This window comes from Microtus oregoni, unplaced genomic scaffold (genome assembly GCF_018167655.1).
Source record: "Microtus oregoni isolate MIOR12 unplaced genomic scaffold, Mior012 000112F_000, whole genome shotgun sequence".
Lineage (NCBI taxonomy): Eukaryota > Metazoa > Chordata > Mammalia > Rodentia > Cricetidae > Microtus > Microtus oregoni.
Window position 1 is genome coordinate 489,395 of NW_024544730.1, and position 23,318 is coordinate 512,712.

The window sequence follows — 23,318 nt, forward strand, 5'->3', positions numbered from 1 at the left end:
CAAAATGACTATAGATGTATTCAGGATCATGGTATGTAACTTTGGGCCATAATTCAATTAGAACGCAGTAATCAGAGGTTTCACTGAGCACAGCAGCTGAAACGCATGGGATTAATCCAGTACTGCATGCCCAATAGGTCCCGTTGGAGGCAGCTAGGTAATAGGTTCCTCTGGACACCTTTTGGGTAGAGTTACATAAGGCCTGGTGGGTTTTGGGAATAGTCCCTATGCAAAGTCCCTGTCCAGATACTTTAGACAGGGTCAGCTTATGCTGGGGGATGGAAGTGTAGCTGGTGGGTGCATTGAAAACCTGGTGCGGGCTATTTTCTTGTGCCGCCATCCCCAGTCTTAGTAGGGCCCATATAATAGTCAAAGGGCCCCACGGGTAAGCCTTATCTTTAAGGGGTTTTGAGTGCGTTGGATTCTCCATGCTGGGGTCGCAGCAGGCTCCGCTTTCTCAGCTGTATGGGCGGCCTTAACGTGCGAGGCATGGATCCAGGCTGCAATGCCGTCAACCTTCAGTGCCGTTGGAGTGGTCAGAAGGACAGTGTAAGGGCCTTTCCACCGAGGTTCCAAGTTTTTGGTCTGGTGTCTGTGGACCCAAACAGTATCTCCTATCTGGAAGGGATGCGGTACCACCGGCTGGTTCAGTTGGTCTCAGTAAGCAGCGGCGAGTGGCTTCCAGACCTCTCTTTGCACAATCTGTAACGCCTGTAAATGGGCTTCCAGAGAAGAACTGTCAGCAAAATCGGCAATGTTTGAATCAAAGAAATTTATAAATGGGGGAGGAGCTCCATATAGGATTTCAAAAGGTGTCAGTCCATGAGGCCCTGGAGTGTTGCGGGCTCTGTACAGGGTCAGTGGTAAGAGGAGCACCCAGTCTCTAGCCAGTTGCAAGCGTTAATTTGGATAAGGTCTCCTTAATTGTTCTATTCATGCGTTCTACCTGCCCTTAACTTTGGGGTCTATATGCACAATGTAATTTCCATTCGACCCCTAGGAGTTTGGCCACCAACTGACTTACCTGGGAGACGAAGGAAGGGCCATTATCGGTGCCTAAGACTTGAGGCATTCCGTACCTGGGAAAGATTTCTTCCAAGAGCTTTTTGGTCACCACCTTTGCGGTTTCGTGTTTGGTGGGAAAGGCTTCCACCCATCCTGAAAAAGTGTCTATGAACACCAAGAGGTATCTGTACCCATAGAGACCTGGCTTAACCTCCGTAAAGTCGATCTCCCAATGTACTCCGGGATGATGTCCCTGTACCCTAACTCCTGGACCAAGCTTGGTTCTGCCTGCGTTTACCTGAGCACAGGCTTGGCATTCATCAGTCACTTTTTGCAGGGCTCCATCCCTGTTCAGGAGGTGTTGGCCTGACTCCTGTCTGTCCAACAAGGTCTTCATCTTCTTTGGCCCCAAATGGGTCAATTTATGTAAGTAGTCTATTATTTTATAAGTATGTTTTGTTGGCATAACAATCTTTTCCTTAAAAACCCAATGTTGCTTTTTGGGGTCATATGTGGCCCCCATTTTCTTTAGGAGATCAATGTCCTCTGTACTATAGGGTAGCGAACTGGAGGGTGGGGCCTCTTTCGGGTTCATCAAGGGGAAAACTTGGGAGGTCTTGGTTGATTTCATAGCAATCTTTCGAGCAGTGTCATCTGCCAGTCTATTTCCCTTTGCCTCAGGGCTATGGCCTTTTTGATGCCCAGGGCAGTGCATAATACTTAATTTTTGGGGCAAAAATAAGGCCTTTAGGAGTGCCAGTATTTCAAGTTTGTTCTTAATTTCCTTTCCTTCTGAGGTCAGCAGCCCACGTCTTCGATAAATTTCCCCATGTATGTGAGCCGTGGCGAAGGCATATCGGCTATCTGTATAAACATTTAGCCTCTTACCTTCTGCCATCCGGAGTGCCTGGGTCAGAGCGATGAGTTCAGCCCTCTGGGCAGAGGTGCCTGCGGGGAGGGCTTCTGCCCAAATTACCTCAGTCTCCGTTGTCACTACCGCCCCCGCTCTTCGTTCCCCATTTGCCAGGAAACTGCTGCCATCCGTATACCAAGTATAGTCAGCATCTCGGAGGGGTTGATCCGTCAGGTCCGGCCTGGTCCCGTGTATTTCCGCAAGGATCTGGAGGCAGTCATGGTGTTGGGCTTCCTCCGGCAGGGGGAGCAAGGTCGCGGGATTAAGAGCGACCACAGGTCCAAAGTGCACCCGGTCTGTATCCAGGAGCATTGCTTGGTAATGAGTCATGCGTGCATTGGAGAGCCAGCGGTCTGGAGGCTGTTTAACCAGAGCCTCCACCGCATGGGGTGCCAGGATAGTCAATGGCTGGCCCAGAGTCAGTTTACCCGCGTCCTTGGTGAGGACTGCAATAGCTGCTACCATTCGCAGGCAGGGCGGCCACCCTGAAGCTACTGGGTCGAGTTTCTTTGAGAGGTAAGCTACAGGACGCCTCCAAGGGCCCAGTTTTTGAGTTAGGACCCCTTTAGCATAACCCTGTTTTTCATCCACGAACAAATCGAACAAATCGAAAGACTTGGTAATGTCAGGGGAGCCCAGAGCAGGGGAGGCTAACAAGGCTTTCTTAATGTTTTCGAAAGCCCTCTGTTGGTCCTCCCCCCAATCAAACATTGTTCCTTGTTTAGTTAATGGATACAAGGGTGCAGCCAGCTCTGCAAACCCTGGGATCCAGAGGCGGCAGTATCCCGCTGTTCCCAGGAACTCTCTTAGCTGGCGGGGGTTCCGGGGGGGCAGGAATGTTAGTGATGGTTTGTTTGCGCGCCTCGGTCAGCCATCTCTGTCCATCTTTCAATTGATAACCTAGGTAAATGACTTGCTTCTGGCATATCTGAGCCTTCCTGGCTGATGCCCGATAGCCTGCTTGTCCCAATGTCTGTAGGAGGGCCTTTGTACCCTCCTGACATTCTTTCTCCGAAGCAGCCGCCAGAAGGAGGTCATCTACGTATTGGAGCAATGTCAGGGCAGGGTACTGAACCCGAAAGTCTGCCAGGTCCCGGTGTAAGGCCTCATCAAAGAGGGTCGGGCTGTTCTTGAACCCCTGGGGAAGCCGTGTCCAGGTCAATTGACCCGAAAGTCCAAGATCTGGGTCCTTCCATTCAAAGGCAAAAAGGGACTGGCTCTCCGGGTGCAGCCGCAAGCAAAAGAAAGCATCCTTTAAATCTAATACGGTATACCAAACATGGGATGGCGGCAGAGTGCTCAATAGGTTGTAGGGGTTGGGGACCGTGGGGTGTATGTCCTCCACCCTTTTGTTGACCTCCCTCAAATCCTGCACTGGCCGGTAGTCCCCAGTCCCCGGTTTCTTTACTGGTAAAAGGGGGGTATTCCATGGTGACCGGCAGGGAATGAGAATGCCCTGATCCAGCAGTCTTTTTATGTGGGGCCTTATGCCATGATATGCTTCATGGGACATGGGGTACTGCTTGATTGAAACAGGAGTAGCTGTTGCCTTCAATTGAATGATGAGTGGAGGTTGTTGTATAGCCATCCCCATTCCCCCAGTCTCTGCCCATGCCAATGGAAAGTCATTGAGCCAAGGGGCCATGTCAATTGTCTGTTGCCCCGGGGGCTCGTAAAGTCTATATTCATCCTCCAGCTGGAGGGTCAAAATTTGGAGGGGACCTCCATCTGGGCCCGTTATCTTAGCCCCTGTGTCCTCAAAATGAATTTGGGCCCTTAGCTTGGTGAGGAGGTCTCTACCCAACAAGGGATAGGGACAGTCTGGAACATGCAGAAAGGAATGCATCACCTTACCAGTAGCCAGCTGAACCTTCCGATTAGTTGTCCATCGATATCTCTTGCCACCAGTGGCTCCTTGGACCCAAGCAGATCGTTCGCTGAGTGGCCCTGAAGTCTGAGTCAGGACTGAATGCTGGGCCCCAGTGTCTACCAGGAAGGTGACTGGTTGCCCCCCGATATCAAGAGTTATCCTGGGCTCAGGGGGAGGGCTCCTGGCCCTGAATTCCCTAATCCTCTAAGGTGAGGAGCGAGGTCTGGGGCCTGGGCTTCCTAGGTCCTTTGTTCCTCCTGGGGCAATCCTTAATCCAGTGTCCTCGTTCTTTACAATAGGCGCATTGGTCTCTGTCCACCTTGGCCCTACGTCGTTCTCCCTGCCTGTCTCCCTCTCTATTCTGTCCCTGAACCACGGTGGCCAACACCCTAGTTAATTCCTTGTTTCTCCTCTTGTTGAAAATCTTCTCTGCCTCTTTTAGTAAGTCTTGTATAGTATATCCCTGGAGACCCTCAAGCCTCTGCAATTTGCTTCTAATATCCGGACTAGACTGCCAGATGAAAGACATGGATACACTTGTAGCTTGCCCTGGATCTTCAGGGTCATAGGGGGTATACATCCTATAAGCGTCCTTGAGCCTTTCTAAGAAGGCTGAGGGCGTCTCTTCATTTCCCTGTATTACTTGCTTAACCTGGGCCAAATTGGTGGGGCGGCGTGCTGCCCCTCGGAGACCCACGATTAGCAACTGGCAATAGAGGCGTAGGTGTCCCCTACCTGCAGCTGTAGTGAAATCCCAGTCAGGTCGCGTCAGAGGGAAGGCCTCGTCAATTTCGTTAGGCAAAAGGGTTGGGCTCCCGTTGTCGCCTGGGACGTTTTTCCAAGCCTCCAAAAAGACTCTTTGCTTTTCCTCCGAGGTCAGCAGGGTTTCCAAGAGTTGCTGGCAATCATCCCAAGTGGGCTGGTGGGTGACTAAAATAGACTCAATCAGGTTAGACAGCGTTATTGGATCTTTGGAGAATGGGGGGTTATGGTGTTTCCAATAGTATAGATCTGAGGCAGAGAATGGCCAGTATTGCTGTCGGCCGTTTGGGCCCTCTCTCAAGGGTAGGGCATGAGCAGTGGAATCAGGGGGTGGTTCGCGCCTTCCCCGGAGTCTTCCCGCCATGGGTGAAGGGGCTGGGGAGACTTGTGCAGGCTGTCCACCTGCTGCTGCAGTCCCTGGCCCATCCGGACTCTCTGGATCCTCTGGATCTGCATAAGGAGGGGGTTCTTCTGATAGAAGGTCAGTGAGGGGAGAGTCAGGGTTCGGAGGAAGGACGGGAGGGGGCATAGGGGTAGGTTTCGGAGGTTTTTCTTTGGGAACCTTCTCCTTAAGAATGGTGGGGTATAGGGAAGAAGAGGGTGGGGCAGGGGAAGGTGCAGGAGGAAGAGGCACAAATGGTTGGCTCTCCTGGGGAGGGGGAGCCTTAGGGGCTGTAGGGGTAAGAGAAGGTTGGGGTTTGTTAGAGATGTTAGAGATGACAAAGGGCTGGACCCATAGGGGCGGGTCACGTGCCAAACTTTCCCAGGTAACAATGTAGGCGCGTTGGTCCGGGTGTCCATGTGGTCCTGGGCTGAACACTTTTGCCTTAACCTGGGAAATAATATTGAGATTGAAAGTGCCATCTCTTGGCCATTCTGATTCAACAGTAGGCCACTTGGACAAACAAAAGATCACCCATTTCTTCTTTCGAACATCGACTGACAGGTTGTCGGCTCGGGCGCGGACGTCAGGCCAGTGGTCTAAAGTAAGGCTCAATGGGGTGGTTAGGGTTTGTCCCATCTTCTCGAAGAGAAGGGAACCAAATATAAAAACAAAAAACAAAACAAAACAAACAAACAAAAAAAAAACACACACACAAAGACAGAGACAGAACAGATGCTGACAGAACAGACAGAGACAGAACAGATGCTGACAGAACAGACAGAGACAGAACAGATGCTGACAGAACAGACAGAGACAGAACAGATGCTGACAGAACAGACAGAGACAGAACAGATGCTGACAGAACAGACAGAGACAGAACAGATGCTGACAGAACAGACAGAGACAGAACAGATGCGCAGCGCAGCAAAACTCAGACGGAGGCCCTGAGGGTCCGGATCCCTCTCCTCCAACTAGGACCACGTATCCTTCGGATACGGGCTGAGCTCCGAAGAATCGGGCTCCAGAAGTCCTTGCGGACTGACTCCGATGTCCATGGAACGTCTTCCACGGACTGCGGGGGAGAAGTACCAGGCTCGTCAGCCCCCTTCCCTCTGCCAGGTACAGCGCACTCAGACCTGAGTGTACAGAATTCGACAAAGAACACAGAAGACAACTGAACAAAGAACACAGAAGACAACTAACAGAGCTGGCCAGCTTACCTCCCGTTGGTGAGTCGGTGATCCCTGGGTGGGGGGGTCTCAATTCCCGGCCAATGCACCAAATGAAAGACCCTCAACGAGGACCTCTTTTCGGGAGGAGACCTCCCCAACGCCAAGGAACAGGCCGAGACCGCACGGATGCAATTCGCAAGAGGTTTATTGAGTAGACACAGGTACCTGTGGGCAGCAAGATCTCTCGGAAGATTTGCGCACCTGCCAACTGGAGGCCGGGCTTTTTATAGGGAAGAGCAAAAAGCAAGTTTACAGAAGCAAAAGTGTGGTTATCGATCGACTGGAATGAGGCGGGGGCATGAATGGTTTCCCCTCTCAGCATGGGTGTCAGCAAGAAGCAAGTTTACAGAAGCAAAAGCGTGGTTATCGGAATGCGGCAGGGGGGCATGAAAGGTTTCCTCTCTCAGCATGGATGCCTGGCAACAATCATCCTGTTCCTATCTTATAGCTAACCTGCTTTGTTGACATCCTATCTTATTGACATCTTGCCTTACAGTCTTCCTATCTCTATCTCCTGCTCTCTCAGGCACATGGGATGTTCTAACGGGAGCAGGCTGGCTGCTGATCCGGAGATTTGTTTAAAACAAACAGGATGTTCCCCCGGGAGCATGCTAGCTGCGGGTTTTGGGGAGGGGGTCTGTAGGGTCTTTCAAAGATTATAGATAAGTAATGGATAAGTTGTATTAAGGTTAAGAAGTATTTTATAGATAAGTGATAAGTTAGATTAAAGTTATGAATTGGTTTTATGTATTGAGGTTTAGTAGGATTAATAATTGTAATATTGAATTGCCTGTGTGTTGCCCATTATCAATCCCCCATACCTATTAAGGTGGGTCTTGTATCTTATCTGTTGCTTTCATTGGTTAATTAATAAAGAAAATTGCTTGGCCTGATAGGACAGAAAATTAGGTAGGCAGAGTAAACAGAAAAGAATGCTGGGAGAAAGAAGCTGAGTCAGGCAGTCCCCATGATTCTCCCACCAGACACAGATGCAGGTTAAGATCTTCCCTGGTAAGCTACCTCGTGGGCTACACAGATTATTAGAAATGGGTTAGATTAATATGTAAGAGCTAGCCAATAAGAGCTAGAACTAATGGGCCAGGCAGTGTTTAAAAGAAAAAAAAAGATTGTAAACCCCATTGATGCATTGGATATTGAAGTTGCCAGTAAAGAATAATCATAAAAACAATTCTCTTGCTTAGTCTGGTTACTCATCACTCTCTGGGGAGAAGGGCACAGAGTTCTCATAGATATTACTCGAAAAGAACCTGGAGCTGAAGTCCCCCAGCTCGTAACAGGGAGGGAGCAAAAGTCCTTGTACCCGTGCCAAAGCAGCTTCAAAGATTCTCTTTGTAGTTATGCCTTTAAAAGCTTACCCCACAAAGGAGATACAACTCCTCTCTCTACCTCGCTGTAACGGGGATGGAGATGAGTTCCAAACATGTTTGTATTATGCTAATTAAACCTTGCTTATTACAGTCTGGGCCTCTCTGGTGGTCTCTCTCTGGGGGTCGTAATCTGGGCACAACACCCAGTAGACTGAACTTGGCCATAAGAAGAGAAGGTGCGGGGGAATGAGAGAGGCAGACAAGAAATAGAGAACAGGAAAGAGGAAAAGCAGAACAAGAAAGGTGCTGAGAACCAAGAGAAAAACCAAGAGATCTCATGGCCTATGTGGTAGGGTTATACAGGAAAGAGAACCTGGGGGAAGGGAAACTAAGCCCCAGGACTGGAGAGGTTTAGGGTAGGGGGCAGGGGTGAGAAGAACAGAAAGGAGCCACTGGTACTGAGAGAGCTTGGTGGCCAACAGGGGCTTTGGTATGCTAATGGGCACTTCAGTTAGCCATTTGTCATGGGTTTCTTTGTGATCTGACAGGATCCTTTTAGCAAGTGATTGCCATCTCACCATTTCACATTCTGAACAATAGTGCCAGTACAAATCACCTGCCTTCTAATTCATTGTACTGCCCCTGCGCATTGACGAGGCAGACCTTAGCAGTTGCCTTCACAGCTAATAATCATTTCTTAGCTTTCTTTGAAGCAGCAGTGGCCTCTACCCAGACAATGGCTCCCAACTTTTCTAAATTCTTTGTGACTAACTTCCTCCTTGCTGTATCAGATTCTCTTGCAGCCAGAGGTACCCACTTAACTAGCTCTGAACAGTGAGACCTGTGCACACGTTGAGTGGGTTCCTGGGAGGTAGGCTGGAGGGAACTTTGTTTTCTTTTTTTTTTTTTTTTTGTAGTTTTTCGAGACAGGGTTTCTCTGTAGCTTTGGAGCCTGTCCTGGAACTAGCTCTTGTAGACCAGGCTGGTCTCGAACTCACAGAGATCCGCCTGCCTCTGCCTCCCGAGTGCTGGGATTGGAACTTTGTTTTCTTGATTAAAGGAGAGAGACCACTTGATTCTTTTCTGCTTCTTCCTGCTCTGAAATTAGACCTCATGCTTGGACCTTTAGTACGTGTCAGTCAATTATAACATGTGGTTCTTACGTTCTCAAGATACTGAGTGTATACTGGCAGTTTCCTCAAGAGAGAGAATGCCTGATAAGTGAGCAAGAAATCTGTTTGCTTAGCCATTGGATGAAGGTTCCTGCTACTTATAGTATAAGTACATTTAAGAAAGCTGCTAGGTTCCTTTTCAGTGATCACTTTGCCCATACATGATAGGTGAAAAAATGTACAGCCATCCTGGCAAAAAGGATATCATCAGAAGAGACTCCTAAGGTAGTCTAGCCATAAATAGAGTCTGAAGTAGTGCTTCTCTAGCATGGCTACTAAAATTTAAATATGCAGGCTGTGTACTTTTTGTATAGGTATGAAGGCAACAGTGTTTGGGGCTTCTCTATGTCTTTCTGACTATCTTGCTTTTTCTTTTCTTTTTTTTTTTGTTACTTTTAAAAATTCTCCTCTCATACATTACATTCCAAGCACAGTTTCCCCTCCCTCTACTCCTCCCCAGCCCCCCCCTACCTTGCCCCATCTACTCTTTCTCTGTTTCCTTTCAGAAAAGAACATGCCTCCTAAGGTTATCAACTAAATATGACATAACAAGTTACAAGACTAGGCACAAACCCTCATATCAAGGCTGGACCAGGTAACCCAGTAGGAGGAAAATGGTCCCAAGAGCAGGCAAAAAAGTTAGAGACACCTGCACTGTTAGAAGTCCCATAAGAATACTAAGCTATACAACCATAACTTATATGCAGAGGACCTAGCTCAGACCCATACAGGCTACATGATTGTTGCTTCAGTCTTTGAGAGCCCCAATTAGCACTGCTTACTTGATTCTGTGGTCCATGTTCTCCTCTCTGGCTCCTACAATCCTCCTCTCCCTCTTCCACTGGATTCCTCAAGTTCTGCTTAATGTTTGGCTCTGTCCCTATGAATATGCTCCCATCAGTTGCTGGATGACAATTTGGCTAGGTACCCATCTATTAGTATAGCAGACTATCATTACTAATAATTTCATTGAGTTTCCCCCCAGTCATGTTTGTTTCCATCCTGGGTCTCTGGGCTGTCCAGCCTCTGGCCATCCAGGCAGTGTCAAGCATGGGCTCCTTCTTTGTGGTACAGGGGAAACTGTGCTTGGAATGGAATGTATGAGAGGAGAATTTTTAAAAGTTGGGTCAGTGGTTGATTGGCCACTCCCACAAATTCTTCTTCACCATTACCCCAGCACAGCTTGCAGCCAGGACAAATTGTAGTCAAAGGTTTTGTGACTGGGTTAGTGTACCCACTGCTGGAAGACTTCCCTGATTATAGAGGGTGGTCAGCTCTGGCTACATATCAACCATTATTAGAAATCTCCACTAGGTTTACTCTCATAGATTTCTGGGAGATTCCACTGCATTAAGTTTCCACATCCACCCCCAAATGCCCCCTAATTCCAGTCATCTCTCCAGTACTCTCTCCTTCAACCCCCTACCTGATCCTTTCTGTTCCCATCCCTACCTGCTCCCAGTCCAACCACTTATGAGTGAGGACATACCATGTTCATCTTTCTGGGTCTGAGTTAACTCACTCAGGATGTTTTTTTTTCTAGTTCCATCCATTTGCATGCAAATTTCAAGATGTCATTATTTTAAGAGCTGAGTAATACTCCATTGTGTAAATGTACCACATTTTCTTTACCTATTCTTCAGTTGAGAGACACCTAGTTTTTTTTTTCCAGTTTCTGACTATTATAAATAAAGCCATTTTGAACACAATTGAGCAATCGTCCTTGTGGTAGAATGGAGCATCCTTTGGGTATATGCCCAAGTGTGGTATAGTAGGGTCTTGAAGTAGGTCAATTCCCAATTTTCTGAGGAACTGCCATATTGATTTTTAAAGTGGCTGTACAAGTTTGCAGTCCCACCAACAATGAGGAGTGTTCTCTTTGCTCCACAACCTTGCCAGCATGAGCTGTCACTTGTGTTTTTGATTTTGGCCATTCTGACAGGTGTAAGACAAAATCCCAGAGTTGTTTCGACTTGCATTTCCATAATGGCTCATAATGCTGAACATTTCTTTGACTGTTTCTCAGCCATTTGAGATTCCTTTGTTGAAAATTCTCTGTTTAGGTCTGTATCCCACTTTTAAATTGGATTATTTAGTTTTTTGACATCTAGTTTCTTGAGTACTTTATATATTTTGGATATTAGCTCTCTATTGAAGGTGGAGTTAGTAAAAATAAATCTTTTCCCATTCTGTAGGCTGCTGCATTGTCCTTTTGATGGAGTCTTTTATCTTACAGAAGGTTTTCCATTTCATGAGGTTCCATTTATTGATTGTTGATTTTAATGCCTCTGGTATTATAGGTGCTTTGTTCAGGAAGTTTTTTCCTGTGATTTGAAGGCTATTCCCTGATTTCTTTTCTATCAGGTTCAGTGTATCTGGTTTTATGTTGAGGTCTTTGATCCATTTGGGGTTGAGTTTTATTCAGGGTAATAGTTATGGATCTAATTTCATTCTTCTATGTGCAGACATCCAGTTATACTAGCACAATTTGTTGAAGATGCTTTCTTTTTTTCATTTTGTATTTCTAGATTCTTTATTAAAAATCAGGTGTCCATAGGTATATAGATTGTGTCTGGTTCTTTAATTTTATTCCCTTGATCAACCTGCCTGTTTCTATGACAATACTATGTGGTTTTTATTACTATAGCTCTGTCATACAGCTTGAGATTAGAGATGGAAATCTTCTAGAAGTTCCTTTATTGCACAATATTGTTTTATCTATCCTATAAGTCTTAGTTAGGGTTTCTGTTGCTGAGAAGAGACACCATTACCACAGCAACTCTTATAAAGGAAAACATTGAATTAACAGTTTCAGAGGTTCAATCCATTATCATCATGATGGGGAGCTTGTGGCATGCAGGTAGATATGATTCTGATTCTGGCTACATCTTGATCAGAAGGCAGCAGTCAATGTACAGTATGTCACATTGAGTAAAGTTTGAGCAAAAGCACCCTCAAAGCCCAATCCCATAGTGACACACTTCCTCCAACAAGGCCACACCTACTTCATCAAGGCCACTGCCTTTGAGATAATGGGAGCCAATTACACTACCACACTAGGTTTTTTTGCTTTTCTATATGAAGTTGGGTATTGTTTTTTTTTTTCAAGGAATATAAAGAATTGTATTGGAATTTTAATGGGGATTACATTGAATCTGTAGATTGCTTTTGGTAAGATTGCCAGTTTTATTATGTTAATCCTGCCTATCCAAGAGCACGGAGGAGCTTTCCATTTTTGGATATCTTCTCCAATTTCTTTTTTCACAGAACTGAAGTTTTTGTCTTACAAGTCTTTCACTTGCTTGGTTAGAATTACCCCAAGGTATTATTGTAGGCTATTGTGAAAGGTGTTGTTTCTCTGATTTCTTTCTAAGTCTACTGGTCATTTATGTGTAGGAGGGATACTGATTCTTTTTTTACTTCTTCTTATATCCAGTCACTTCACTGAAGTATTTATCTGCTGTAGGAGTTCCCTAGTAGAGTTTTTGGGGTTGTTTTTGTAAATTATGATATCATCTGCAAATAATGATACTTTGACTCCTTCTTTTCCAGTTTGTATTCCCTTGATATTCTTTGGTTGTCTTATTGTTCTAGCTAGAACTTCAAGTACTATATTGAATAGGTGTGGAGAGAGTGGACAGCCTTGTCTTGGTCCTGATTTGAGAAGAATTGCTTTGATTATCTCTCCTATTAATTTGCTGTTGGCTATAGGCTTGCTGTAAACTGCCTTTATTATGGTTAGGTATGTTGCTTTTATCCCTAATCTCTGTAAGACTTTTATCATAAAGAGGTTTTGGATTTTGTCAAATGTCTTTTCTATATCGAATGAGGTGATCATGTGGGTTTTGTTTATATGGTAGGTTACATTGACAGATTTTTATATGTTGAACCATCTTGCATCTCTTGGATGAAGCTACTTGAATATGGTGATTAATCATTTTCATGTGTTCTTGGATTCAATTTATGAGTATTTTTCAGAGTATTTTTGCATCAATGTTCATGAGGGAACTTGGTCTGTAATCCTCTTTCTTTGTTGAATCTTTGTGTGGTTTGGGCATCAAGGTGACTGTGGCCTCATAAAAAAGAATTTGACAATTTTTATTCTGTTTCTATTTTGTGGAATAATTTTTTTGACAGAGTTATAACTTTATTATCATTCCCCACAAACACCAAGGGAATCTACAAACTAGAGACAACAAGCTGTCCCACCCCCAAGAAGACCAAACCAACTCAACCCTCCCACCGGAGGACCTGGGTGCCCAAGATGATGGGACAGTCACCTCTAACTCTGGAACACAACTTTTATTATATTTTGAGACAGGTTCTTAATACACTTTGTAGACCAGCTTGGCCTTGAAACTTACAGCAATCCTCCCTGCAACCCATTTTATAGGATTACAGGCTTACATCATGCCCCAATTTGGGCTGAGAGATGGCTCAGCTATTAGGTTATGTTCACAGGCGCACAACCAAAAGATAAGAAATGAACAGTTCCACTAAGGCTTATCTTGTAAGAAAGCTGGGTGACAAGAAAGGCTCCCTTTCCAAAGCCCAGGCTACACCCTGATGAAGGCTCAGTAACCAAAGGCTGTTCTCGCTCCTTTAGGCTTTGGCAGAAGAGCACTTGCACTGAATTTCAAAAGCTGTGGGCCTCATACCCCTGCTGAAGGCCTTCTCCTTTCTGTTGACCTACGGAAGGGATTAAGTCCAGAAGGTTTTAAGAAGCTCCGACAACATGAAGTATGCTGCTCTTTGATGGTGATGCTATGGAGCCGGCAGGTCCTTGACAGTTGGTAGGACGGAAGCAGGACACAGTCAGGCTTACTTGTTCTAGGAAAATCTTTGTCATCCAGAAATGCCTTCTTGAGAAGACAGCAGGTGGCAGGTGGGCTTGGAGCACACACACCGCTGGCTCACTTGGGACCCAGACACTCCACAACTCCTTTCCCCTTCATGCCATCAAAAAAGAAGAAATTGTTGTGAGGAAGGTCCCATTGAGACAGGGCCTTCACAATTTCCTGTGCCAAGATTCCTCCAACCACAGCACATACTGGAGCTATCAGAACTGGGATCTCTTCCTTTATCTGTGCGGGATTTCAGCAGCACTTGCAGCAGAAAGTAGTCTGGGGCTGTGCGTTTCAGAGCAGCCTTGGCTTTCTCTCCGCTCCAATCCACTTCCAGCGCCTCTTTTACAGGGCAGAAAAGTACTTTCTTTTTGACCATGGTTGTCTCAGGTGAATCAAGTTTGCTCTCTTGGTATCAGGCCCACCTTCTACTCCTTGACCAACCTTGGCAACTTTGGTTTTCTCTTCTACAAACTCATGCTTTCCAAGATTTGCAAAGGCATACCCATGGTACCCAAAGACATCTCCTGTGAAGACCTTGATGCTGTTTCTGTGACAGATCTGGTCAACTTTAACGATGACATCCCTGGAACAGCAAATCAGTCACACAGCATCAGACTGAGTGAAGAATGCCTCTGGCTTCTTCTCTATATCCTCAGTATCCACCTTTATATCCACCATGGGGCTGAGATTCTGGGCTCGTTCCAAAGATGTCTCAGTCCTATTTTGGTCCACAGACCCAGTTTGAGTCAAGAACTGAGATCCATGATCTTTTGGAGATACCTGTTCGTGATCCAGCATGGTCAGTCCTTTCACTCCCGCCAGGATAAGATTCTTGGCAATTTCAGCCCCAAGTCCTTTGATGCCGACAATCAACACCCGGAAAGCTCGAAGCCGCTTCTGGGCCTCCAGCCCCCACAGGCGGATCTCTGGGTCAGACTGCGCTGCCTCCTCCTCGCTGATGCCGCTGCCGCTGGCATCTTCCTTCTCCACCATTTGGAATAATTTGAAGAGTATTTGCATTAGCTCTTTTTAAAATCAACTGGCCCAGAGCTTTTCTTGATTTGGAGACCTTTAATGACTACTTCTATTTCCTTATAGATATACTTAGATTGTTTATCTGATCTTGATTTAACTTTGGCAAATATTATTTGTTGAGAAAAACTATTCATTTCTTTTAGATTTTCCAATATTGTGGAATACATGTTTTTAAAGTATTACCTAATGATTCTTTGAATTACCTTGGTGTCTCTTTTTATGCCTCCCTTTTTACTTCAGATTTTGTTAATTTGAATATTCTATCTCTGTCTTTTAGTTAGTTTGAATAAGGGTTTGTCAATTTTGTTGATTTTCTCAAAGAATCAGCTCTTTGTTACAGCACGATTAATAAAAACCCAAAGACAGATATTGGGGTTCAACCTGAAGATCAGAAAAGCAAAGCAGCCAAGCCACTAGAGACCTTTTACCTTAATGAAATCCTCAGACTGAAAGAGAGACGAGGTTCTGTCTCATCCTTCCTTATATTCCTCTTTGGTGCTGGGATTAGAGGTATGCACCACAACTACCTGGCATCTATGACTAACTAGTGTGGCTACTGAGATTAAAGGTGTGTGTAATCCCTGCTTGGCCTGTATAGTTGACTAGTGTGGCTGTTTTGCACTGAACTTTAGGCAAGCTTTATTTATTAAAACACTAATAATATACCACTATATTTTCCCTTTTTGTCTAAAATAAAAAAGTTAAGCTATAACTAATAAAAGAAAGACTCTATACAATAAGTACAATAACTATATATAATATATTCAGGCAATATGTACACCAACAATATCTAGTCCATTTGCATTTGACAGATTCAGAGAAAATACTCCATATCTGTTATATCTTGGTGATTCCAAAGTCTTGTAGCTACTTTACTACATAATTTGCTTTCTATGTATAGTAAACAAGGAAAACTATAACTATAAATATCTAGTCTTCAACTCCCTCAGAGACTCAAGAAGGAAATAATATTAACTGAGTAAGCAGGAAGTGTGAGCAAGTGACATTAAAAAAAATTGTGGGAAATGACAGAAACAGCTGGCTACCCAAAGTTCCTCTGCAGTGTTGAGGCATTCATCTTTGGCCTACAGGCCTACAGTATCTGACAGACTTTTTTATGAAGCAGGGTTTTTGAAGGACTGTCCCACCTTTTGTCTGGGCAATGTTTGGCAGTTACTCTCTTTGGTGTCCTGTTTGTTCTATTAGTACAGCATACGGTCAGTAGCTGAGACAAGGTCACTTTATTACCCAGTAATTTACTTTTGCCACAAAGAAAGCAAACTCCTTGTGGAGTTTCTTTGATGCCCATCATCTTCTCTGAAGTAGATTGGACATGAAGTAGGAACAGATATGTCTCATTGTCATAAAAAAAAGCACCAATGCTATTAAAATATCTTCAATGCAATATTTTGTAGATCTCTGAAGTGTTTGAAGATGACCTATTTAAAATATTTCTTTGTTTGACCTTGAAAACATACCTAATGTGACTACAAGTTTGATTATAATAGGTAATTAATTACTAACATGCATTTCTTTATTATCCTAAACAGTTAGTATAATCATAATTTTCAAGGACTAGAAATTTGCATTACATTGTTAAGTGAGTTGTATAGGTACAATACCTTGAACAAGAATAGAAATGAATATACAATATGTTCTAATAAGACTAATCTCAAATTTTTATCAATAAATAAAATTTGTAGACAGTATATAAAAGTCCAATCCAATAGAAAACATTTAAAACTAGTAGCTGCTTTTTAAAAGTAGATTCAATAATCTTCCGTTTTATCTTATCATATCTGTATCCTCACTTTTCTCTTCTTAGAGTAGATTCAACAACATACCCTTTTTCTATAATATCTATATCATCCTTTTTTTTCTTTTCAAAACAAGAACATTGAATCTAATTTTCCTTTATTTAGCTTTCCCCCTGACCATTACCAATAACAACTTGCACCCAAACCCCTTAAGCAACAACAAATATCCATGAGCCATTGAATGATCAAAAACCACCCATCCCACCTCTTGGGAATGTGGGTGTCATATTTTTAAATTTATTTCCTGCTATTTGGGGGTGATGGTATCTTTAGGGGATCCTGATAAGAAAAATTTGGGTTAATTGTCAAGTCCTGAGAGAGGTAGCTGTATCATTTGTTGTCTAGTCTCTGCATAATGCAAAAGTACAGGGCTTGTCCCAAGTCCTGGCTAAAACAGTCTGTTAGGCTGGATCACTTCAGCTAGCCACCTCAAAATTGTTCTGAGCAGTTTGTAGTTCAAAGCCGATCTTTAGGTCATGTTTTTCGGGTTAGTGGTTATCATAGTTCTGGAGGAATAATAGTTGTGGGGCCCCATCCCCCTTTTGAATAACATCAAAAGTTGCTATTAGGCATGCTCATTGCAGAAAACTGATAGAGACTCAAACCTGAAATCATGTACAGGAAGGCAGATAAAACCTTTTTCTAGAATTAGTTAGTTCTCTATATAACCATTAATATCATGAAAAAAGTTTAATATATATTAATCTTACGAATCTTATACCTTAAGGAAAGCTGCTTAAGAGTCAATATAAAATCACAGGATTACAAGATTAGTAGCAATAAAATAGTCCTTAAATTTCTCTTTTTCTTGTGTCCTATGTCAGGTGGCTCTTCTGACAGGAGACAGAGATTTTGGATTTCATTTTAATAAGCATGCTTGGGTTTAGAGAAGGAGAGAGCCCCACTCCAACTCCAGAGCCAGCTTTAATCTTTAATTTGTCTGGGACTACAAAAAGACATTTGCAATATATGTCTGTAAAGAACAGCATAAGCAAACATTTGGGAAGATTTATAAAATTTTATCCCATTGGAAATGTGATATGCTAATAGACTAATTTAATTTTTTGCTTGAGACTTTTTTTTTCTGGACAATTTGTCCTTTTTCTTCAGATGTCTTATTTGTCCAATAGTCTTCAAATTCTTTGGCTTGATACCTTTATTCTCCTGAAAAGACAAAAGCAAACCACTTCCCCAACTGTAATTTTGGGGGGGGGTTCTCTTTTGGAAAGTTATATACGATCAAATGAAAAGCATTTGTTAGTTTTATATGTTTGTATAGATTAGACAGCCATGGTGCTTAATGAAATATCTCTTATAATTAAGAGGTGTTTCTTGTTCAAATCAAATCTTTACCAATTTTGATGGTATCCATAGCTTTTCTTCTCCTGTGGACACAAAAGCAAAACCCCTTTCCCAATGTAACACATGCTCTGGTTTCCATTCTGAGGTCAGTAGATCTTTAAAGTATATCAGCTGATTTAGCTCTGAAGTTTTTTTCTACTATTCAATGTCTGCAGCTATTGTTCCTTTTTCATTAACATGCAGAAAATTCAAAGTTAATAAAGCATTATGAAAGCTATTTCTGGGGTATTTTCATCCCTTTTTGTTTATTTAACATATCCTTTAGAGTTTGATTTGCTCTTTCTACAACTTCTTGCCCTGTAGAACTGTGTGGAATACCTGTAATATATTTTATATTATAATGAGCAAAAAGGTGGTTTCATTTTCTTAGAGACATATGCTGGAGCATTGTCTGTGTTTATTTGTATAGATATACTCATGATGGCCATAAGTTCTAGCAAATGTGTGATTACCAAATCAGCTTTTTCCAAACTCAAAGCAGTTGCCCATTGAAAACCTGAATAGATATCAATTGTGTGGTGTACATATTTTAGTTTTCCAAATTCTACAAAATAGAACACATCCATCTGCCAGATTTTATTACTTTGAGTACCCTTTGGGTTACTTTCTGCAGGTCGTGGTGTTTGGTTGTATAAAAACAAGAAGGACATTTCTTTATAATTTCCTTGGCTTGTTGCCATGTGTTGTTTGGAAAGTCTTTTTTTAAACATTTACTACTGATATGATTTTTTTAATGAAATTCTGAGGCCTTCAGCACATTCCCAATCAATATTGACCAATTTCTGTATTACCTTGTGGTAAAGAACCTTGTAGGCCTGTGTGGGATTGGATGTGTGTTATATATATGGGATGATGCCTATTCCTGATTATATCTTGTCACTGAATAAAAAATGAAGACAATTATGTATCATCTGGTATAAATTCAACAGTTTCAATAAACAAAACAACTCTTTCTGCATATTGTGAATCAGTAACTTTGTTCTTTAAAATCCCTTAGTATCATGAGAATAGCATGTAATTCTGACTTTTGTACAGAATCATAAGGGCTTTGATTTGTAACCTGCCTTTCCTGATTTATTTGCATCAGTATAGAATGTAGGGGCTCCAGTTATTGGTGTGTCTTACAATGTAAGGAAAGATTCAGTTAGTTTTCTTTATAAGTTGAATGCTCTTGCTTTCGGGATAGTTGTAGTTAATCTCTCCAAAAATATTACTATAAGCTCTTTGCCAGGGTTCACTTTCTTTCCATAATTTGTCAATTTCATCATTTCTAAAAGGTACTATAATTTCTGCTGGATCTATTCTTGTTAATTGATGAAGTCTCAATATTCCTTTTAAAATTAACTCAGAGAAATTGTTCACATAAGTTTTTAATTTTTTACTCGGTTTATGTGGTAAAAAGATCCATTCTAAGGCAATATCTCCCCTCTGCATTAAAATTCTTGTAGGGGAATGTTTAGAGGATAATATGTACAAAATGCAGATAAAATTTGGATCCACATGATCCACATGTGCTTTCTGTAATTTCTCTTCAATCAAAGCTTCAGCTGATATTTCCCTGCAACTATTTAAATTCTTGTCACCAACTAAGGTTTTGCTTAAATTAATCAGGTCATAAGTAGCTACCTCGTAGTATTCCATAGATGGGAAATGTCTCTTATCAATCTTTGGAAGTCATTAAGATTCTACAGTCAATCTCTCCTAATCTGTACCTTTTGGGGTCTAAGTTTTCATAAACCTATTTTATAGCCAAAATAATTAATAGAATCTATCTTTTTATTTTTTCAGGAGCACTTTGTAATCCCCAACAAGGCAAAATTGTCTTCACTTATTCAAACATTCTTTCTAAAGTATCTACATTTGAATCAGATAGCAAAATGTCATACATGTAATGATAAACTATATATTCAGGAAATTGCTTAATGTTTCAATTCTAATGGTTGACATAATGGAGACCAGATGTGAGGCTGATCGCAAACTCCAAAAAGCACAGAATAAGTGACCAGACGTGAGGAACCCATGAGAAAAAAATTGGTGGATATGTGAGTATTGAGCACTCAGAAATAGAGATCAGAATTTAAAGAAGTATAGATAAAGTGGGACAAAATTTAAATTGGGAGTAAAAATTTGTATATAATAAGTTATATATATATATGTATATATATATATATATATATGAGATAAGGAAAAGTATTCAATTATGTTAACAGCTAAAGGAAGTTAGACTGGAGCAAAAACAATGGCAGATATATTTAAAATTTGTAAGTGTGATAGATGTAGAGAGACAACTTTTATCACTTGCTAAATGGGTAGGAAAAGTGAAGGAAAACTGGCTTTTGGCTCAAGAATTGCCTTGGTTATTGCTGAGATTGAGACGCCATGCGCATACAGTAGCTAGCTAAATCTAACCCACCTGTGGGTAAAAGGCAAGTAGGAGGAAGTTTAGAGAACAAAATTTACCCCAGAGTCAGTCAATAGAACACAGGAGAGGATTAAAAAAATTCTCATAATTTTATGATTACATGTTAAAATAAAAAAAGAAAGTTAAAAATCGTCGCAGTTATGCCCGCCAGAGCTTGGGACTGCAGGCTGGCAGAGGGAGAGAGCTGGTTGCAGGACCTGCTACTGACACTCTACACTGCAGGGTGCCATGCTGCACTGAGGAACAGATGCTGAGATGCTTCCAGACACTTGGGACACACACAGACCCAGAGGCCCTGCTGAGATGACCTGACCGCAATGACTACAATTTTCTGCAGTTTGAATCCTGTTTGCTTTCGAGCTCATGTGCAGACTGAACATCTGACTGTTTTAAGCTTTAACACACAGAATTCATTTTCATTAAACTATTGAACCTAAGAACTAAGACTTAAGCTTTCCCTCAGGGAAAGAAAGACTCAAAATAAGAAGTGACTGAAACCCCTCTTCACTTAAGAAGGAGGCAACCTAAGGATTTAATGTCTGCTCAGAGACTGGAACTGGTATTTGATAACAGCAATGTCATTGTACTCTTAATGGTATTGACCTGATATTTGTAACTGCATGTAAGATGTTGAGAAAAGTTGGTATTGACCAATAATGCTGAGAATTATGGTACTGACCTGATAATGTTTGAAACTGCTTATAAGATGTTGAGAAAGGTTTGACACACCCTGTAAATGTTTGTGTTTAATGCATATGTTACGAATTTTAGACTTGGATACAATGTAAGAAATTTAAGAGGTGCTCTAAACTAGCTGAAGAAGCATTCTCAACTCACTTTAAATAGGAGAATACAGTCTTTAGGAGCATGGTTATTCATAAAACATTATAATTTATCCTGACAAGACAGTATGGCTCAGAGACATAGAGCCCAAAGGTATCTCTCTCCTTTAATCTCTTTTTTTTTTACAGAGATCAGCAGTCAATGATGAGTTTGAAGCTTCTTCTCCCCAGATGCCTAAGGCAGGAGCTCGCATATATAAATGCCTATTCCAGAGGTGGGAAAATTTGGTGAATGGAGAAGTCTTTGCCCAAGCCAGGCAGAAGCACAGGTTTTTATTAAAATTAATAAGAGAGAGTGGATTGTAGGCCCGTATTTCTATATGGTATGGCAGCCAGCCTCTAAGGATCACATAACTTTCCAAACACTACCAAACAAAGGGTCAGGATGTTGTTTTGCTTCTCTGTAATTTGGAAGGATGCCTGAATAGAGTTGCTAATTCAGCCTACATGACAAAGATAGCATGCTGATCAGGAAGACGATATAGCAATCACAAGTAGATGTGGACGTGACTAAAAGCAATTCACCTGGTTACCTAGGAAACAGAATGCTAATGTATTTTCCCCTCAGTCTACGTTTTGGTATAAAGGCTGTTTGGAGAATAAACAAGAGAAAATTCTTCAGGCTGTAAACTCAGGATTTCATGAGGGATCACTGAGAATCTCCCTCCCGATAAAGCCATGTGAGTTGTGTCTTTATTCCCGTGCCTCCACGCCAGTCCAGAGAGAGATAGTTTATGTTGGGGTCTGGTTCAGAAAAATAATTTATGGTCTGGGCTAGTACCAGACCCTGACACAGACCTTCAATGACAACGTCATTTATTCGTACTTTTAATTTTGGTCTTTGTTCATTTATAAATGTTTGCCAAAACATTCACTTTATGGTTTCTTCTGATTGTTTTGTTCTCTCTTCTATTATGCAGAACAGTATGGTTTCTTACTATAGGCATTCGGTTCTTTCATTGCTCTGGGAATGAGTTTATTCTATGACTGAACTGGATTTGGAATAGGGGCCTGTGAGAGACCACTCACAGAGTTTCCCAATGGGAAATGATTACCTTAAATATTCCTCATTGTCCTCTATTCATTAGTCCACTGCCTGCCTTTGCCATATCTTCTGCATAATCCAGAAAGGAGGAGTGTCCTGAATGAATTATTCTTAGAAAAAACATTGTTTCTAGGAATTCCCTGTCTACAGTCCCTTTTAAGGTAATCTTGTCTGCCACAATTATAACAATTGACATTTCAATTTTTCCTTAAGTCTCTAAAAATTACTTCTCTTATCCATGCATCATCATGGTCATGAGATTCAACATTAATTATATCTTAGATTCATTCTTCCAAAGTTGCTAGCCTTGCCTTAACAGCCTGATTATCCTTTTGCACACAGAATTTTCATTTTCAAAAGTCAGAGATTCAATTATTATTTCTCTAGCTTCTGAAGTTGCTATCATTCTATTTACTGTTGAGATCAATCATTGTAATAAATCCATAAAGGCTTCCTTTGGGCCCTCTAAAACTTTAGTATATGACTCAATTTTCTTTCCTATTTCTCCATTTCTATCCCAATCACTCAGAGCTGCTGGACAGCATAAATGCAGGGTGTGGTCATCATATACAGCCTGCCTTTCTATATTAGCATAGTCTCCTTCTCTAAGAATTTGATCTTGGGAGATTTCCCTATCTCTAGCTTTACTCTCTTGTTCAATAATTTTAGCCTCTTCTCTGAATCAGGTACCCCATCACCCCATTGTAATTGTGGATCAGGCTCTAAAACACCTTTAACCAACTCTATCCTTCATTAAGGATAATTCTATGACAAACTTACCACGAGTTTAACTATTTTTTTTTTTTTTGCTTCACAAAAGCTGAATCCATGCCATATGAGACTATTGCTTCCTTGATTCTCCTTAAATTTTACTTTGGCACAGGAGTCCAGTTAGCTGCAACAGAGCCTCTGTCATTTGGCAATTCCTGTAAGGTTACTGGAAGTATTAAGGATGGTTATCCAAAAGACTCTTCCTCTCTGTTCTCATAATGCAACACTGAAATTGGTTAAATTAAATTTCTCTGTGTGGAATTGGATATATCTGTGATCTGTTTTATTAGGCTTTTCTAAGTTCTGTATCTTAGCACTCATATTAACCAACTTTTTAGTGATAAAACAAAAATGATAAAATTGATAGTTTATAATTGACATTACATAAATCCCATCTAAATTAGATACCCTCTCATTTCATCATTCCATTTTCAAACTGTTAACATATTATCATATAGAGACCTAAATCTCTTCATTGTAATGTGTTCAGAAAAATCATGTATGGTGGGG

General features: G+C 41.9%; 1 protein-coding gene and 1 pseudogene across 1 annotated transcript; both read right to left on the bottom strand.

Annotated features, from left to right (window-relative positions):
• Positions 1 to 369: 369 nt before the first annotated feature.
• On the bottom strand, positions 370 to 5,571 carry LOC121443693. The gene is given in 4 exon segments (XM_041645500.1): positions 370 to 886; positions 888 to 2,746; positions 2,748 to 3,969; positions 3,971 to 5,571. Coding segments are annotated over 4 exon segments (5,199 nt in total).
• Positions 5,572 to 13,580: 8,009 nt separating this feature from the next.
• LOC121443698 lies at positions 13,581 to 14,507 on the bottom strand (annotated as a pseudogene).
• Positions 14,508 to 23,318: the final 8,811 nt, after the last annotated feature.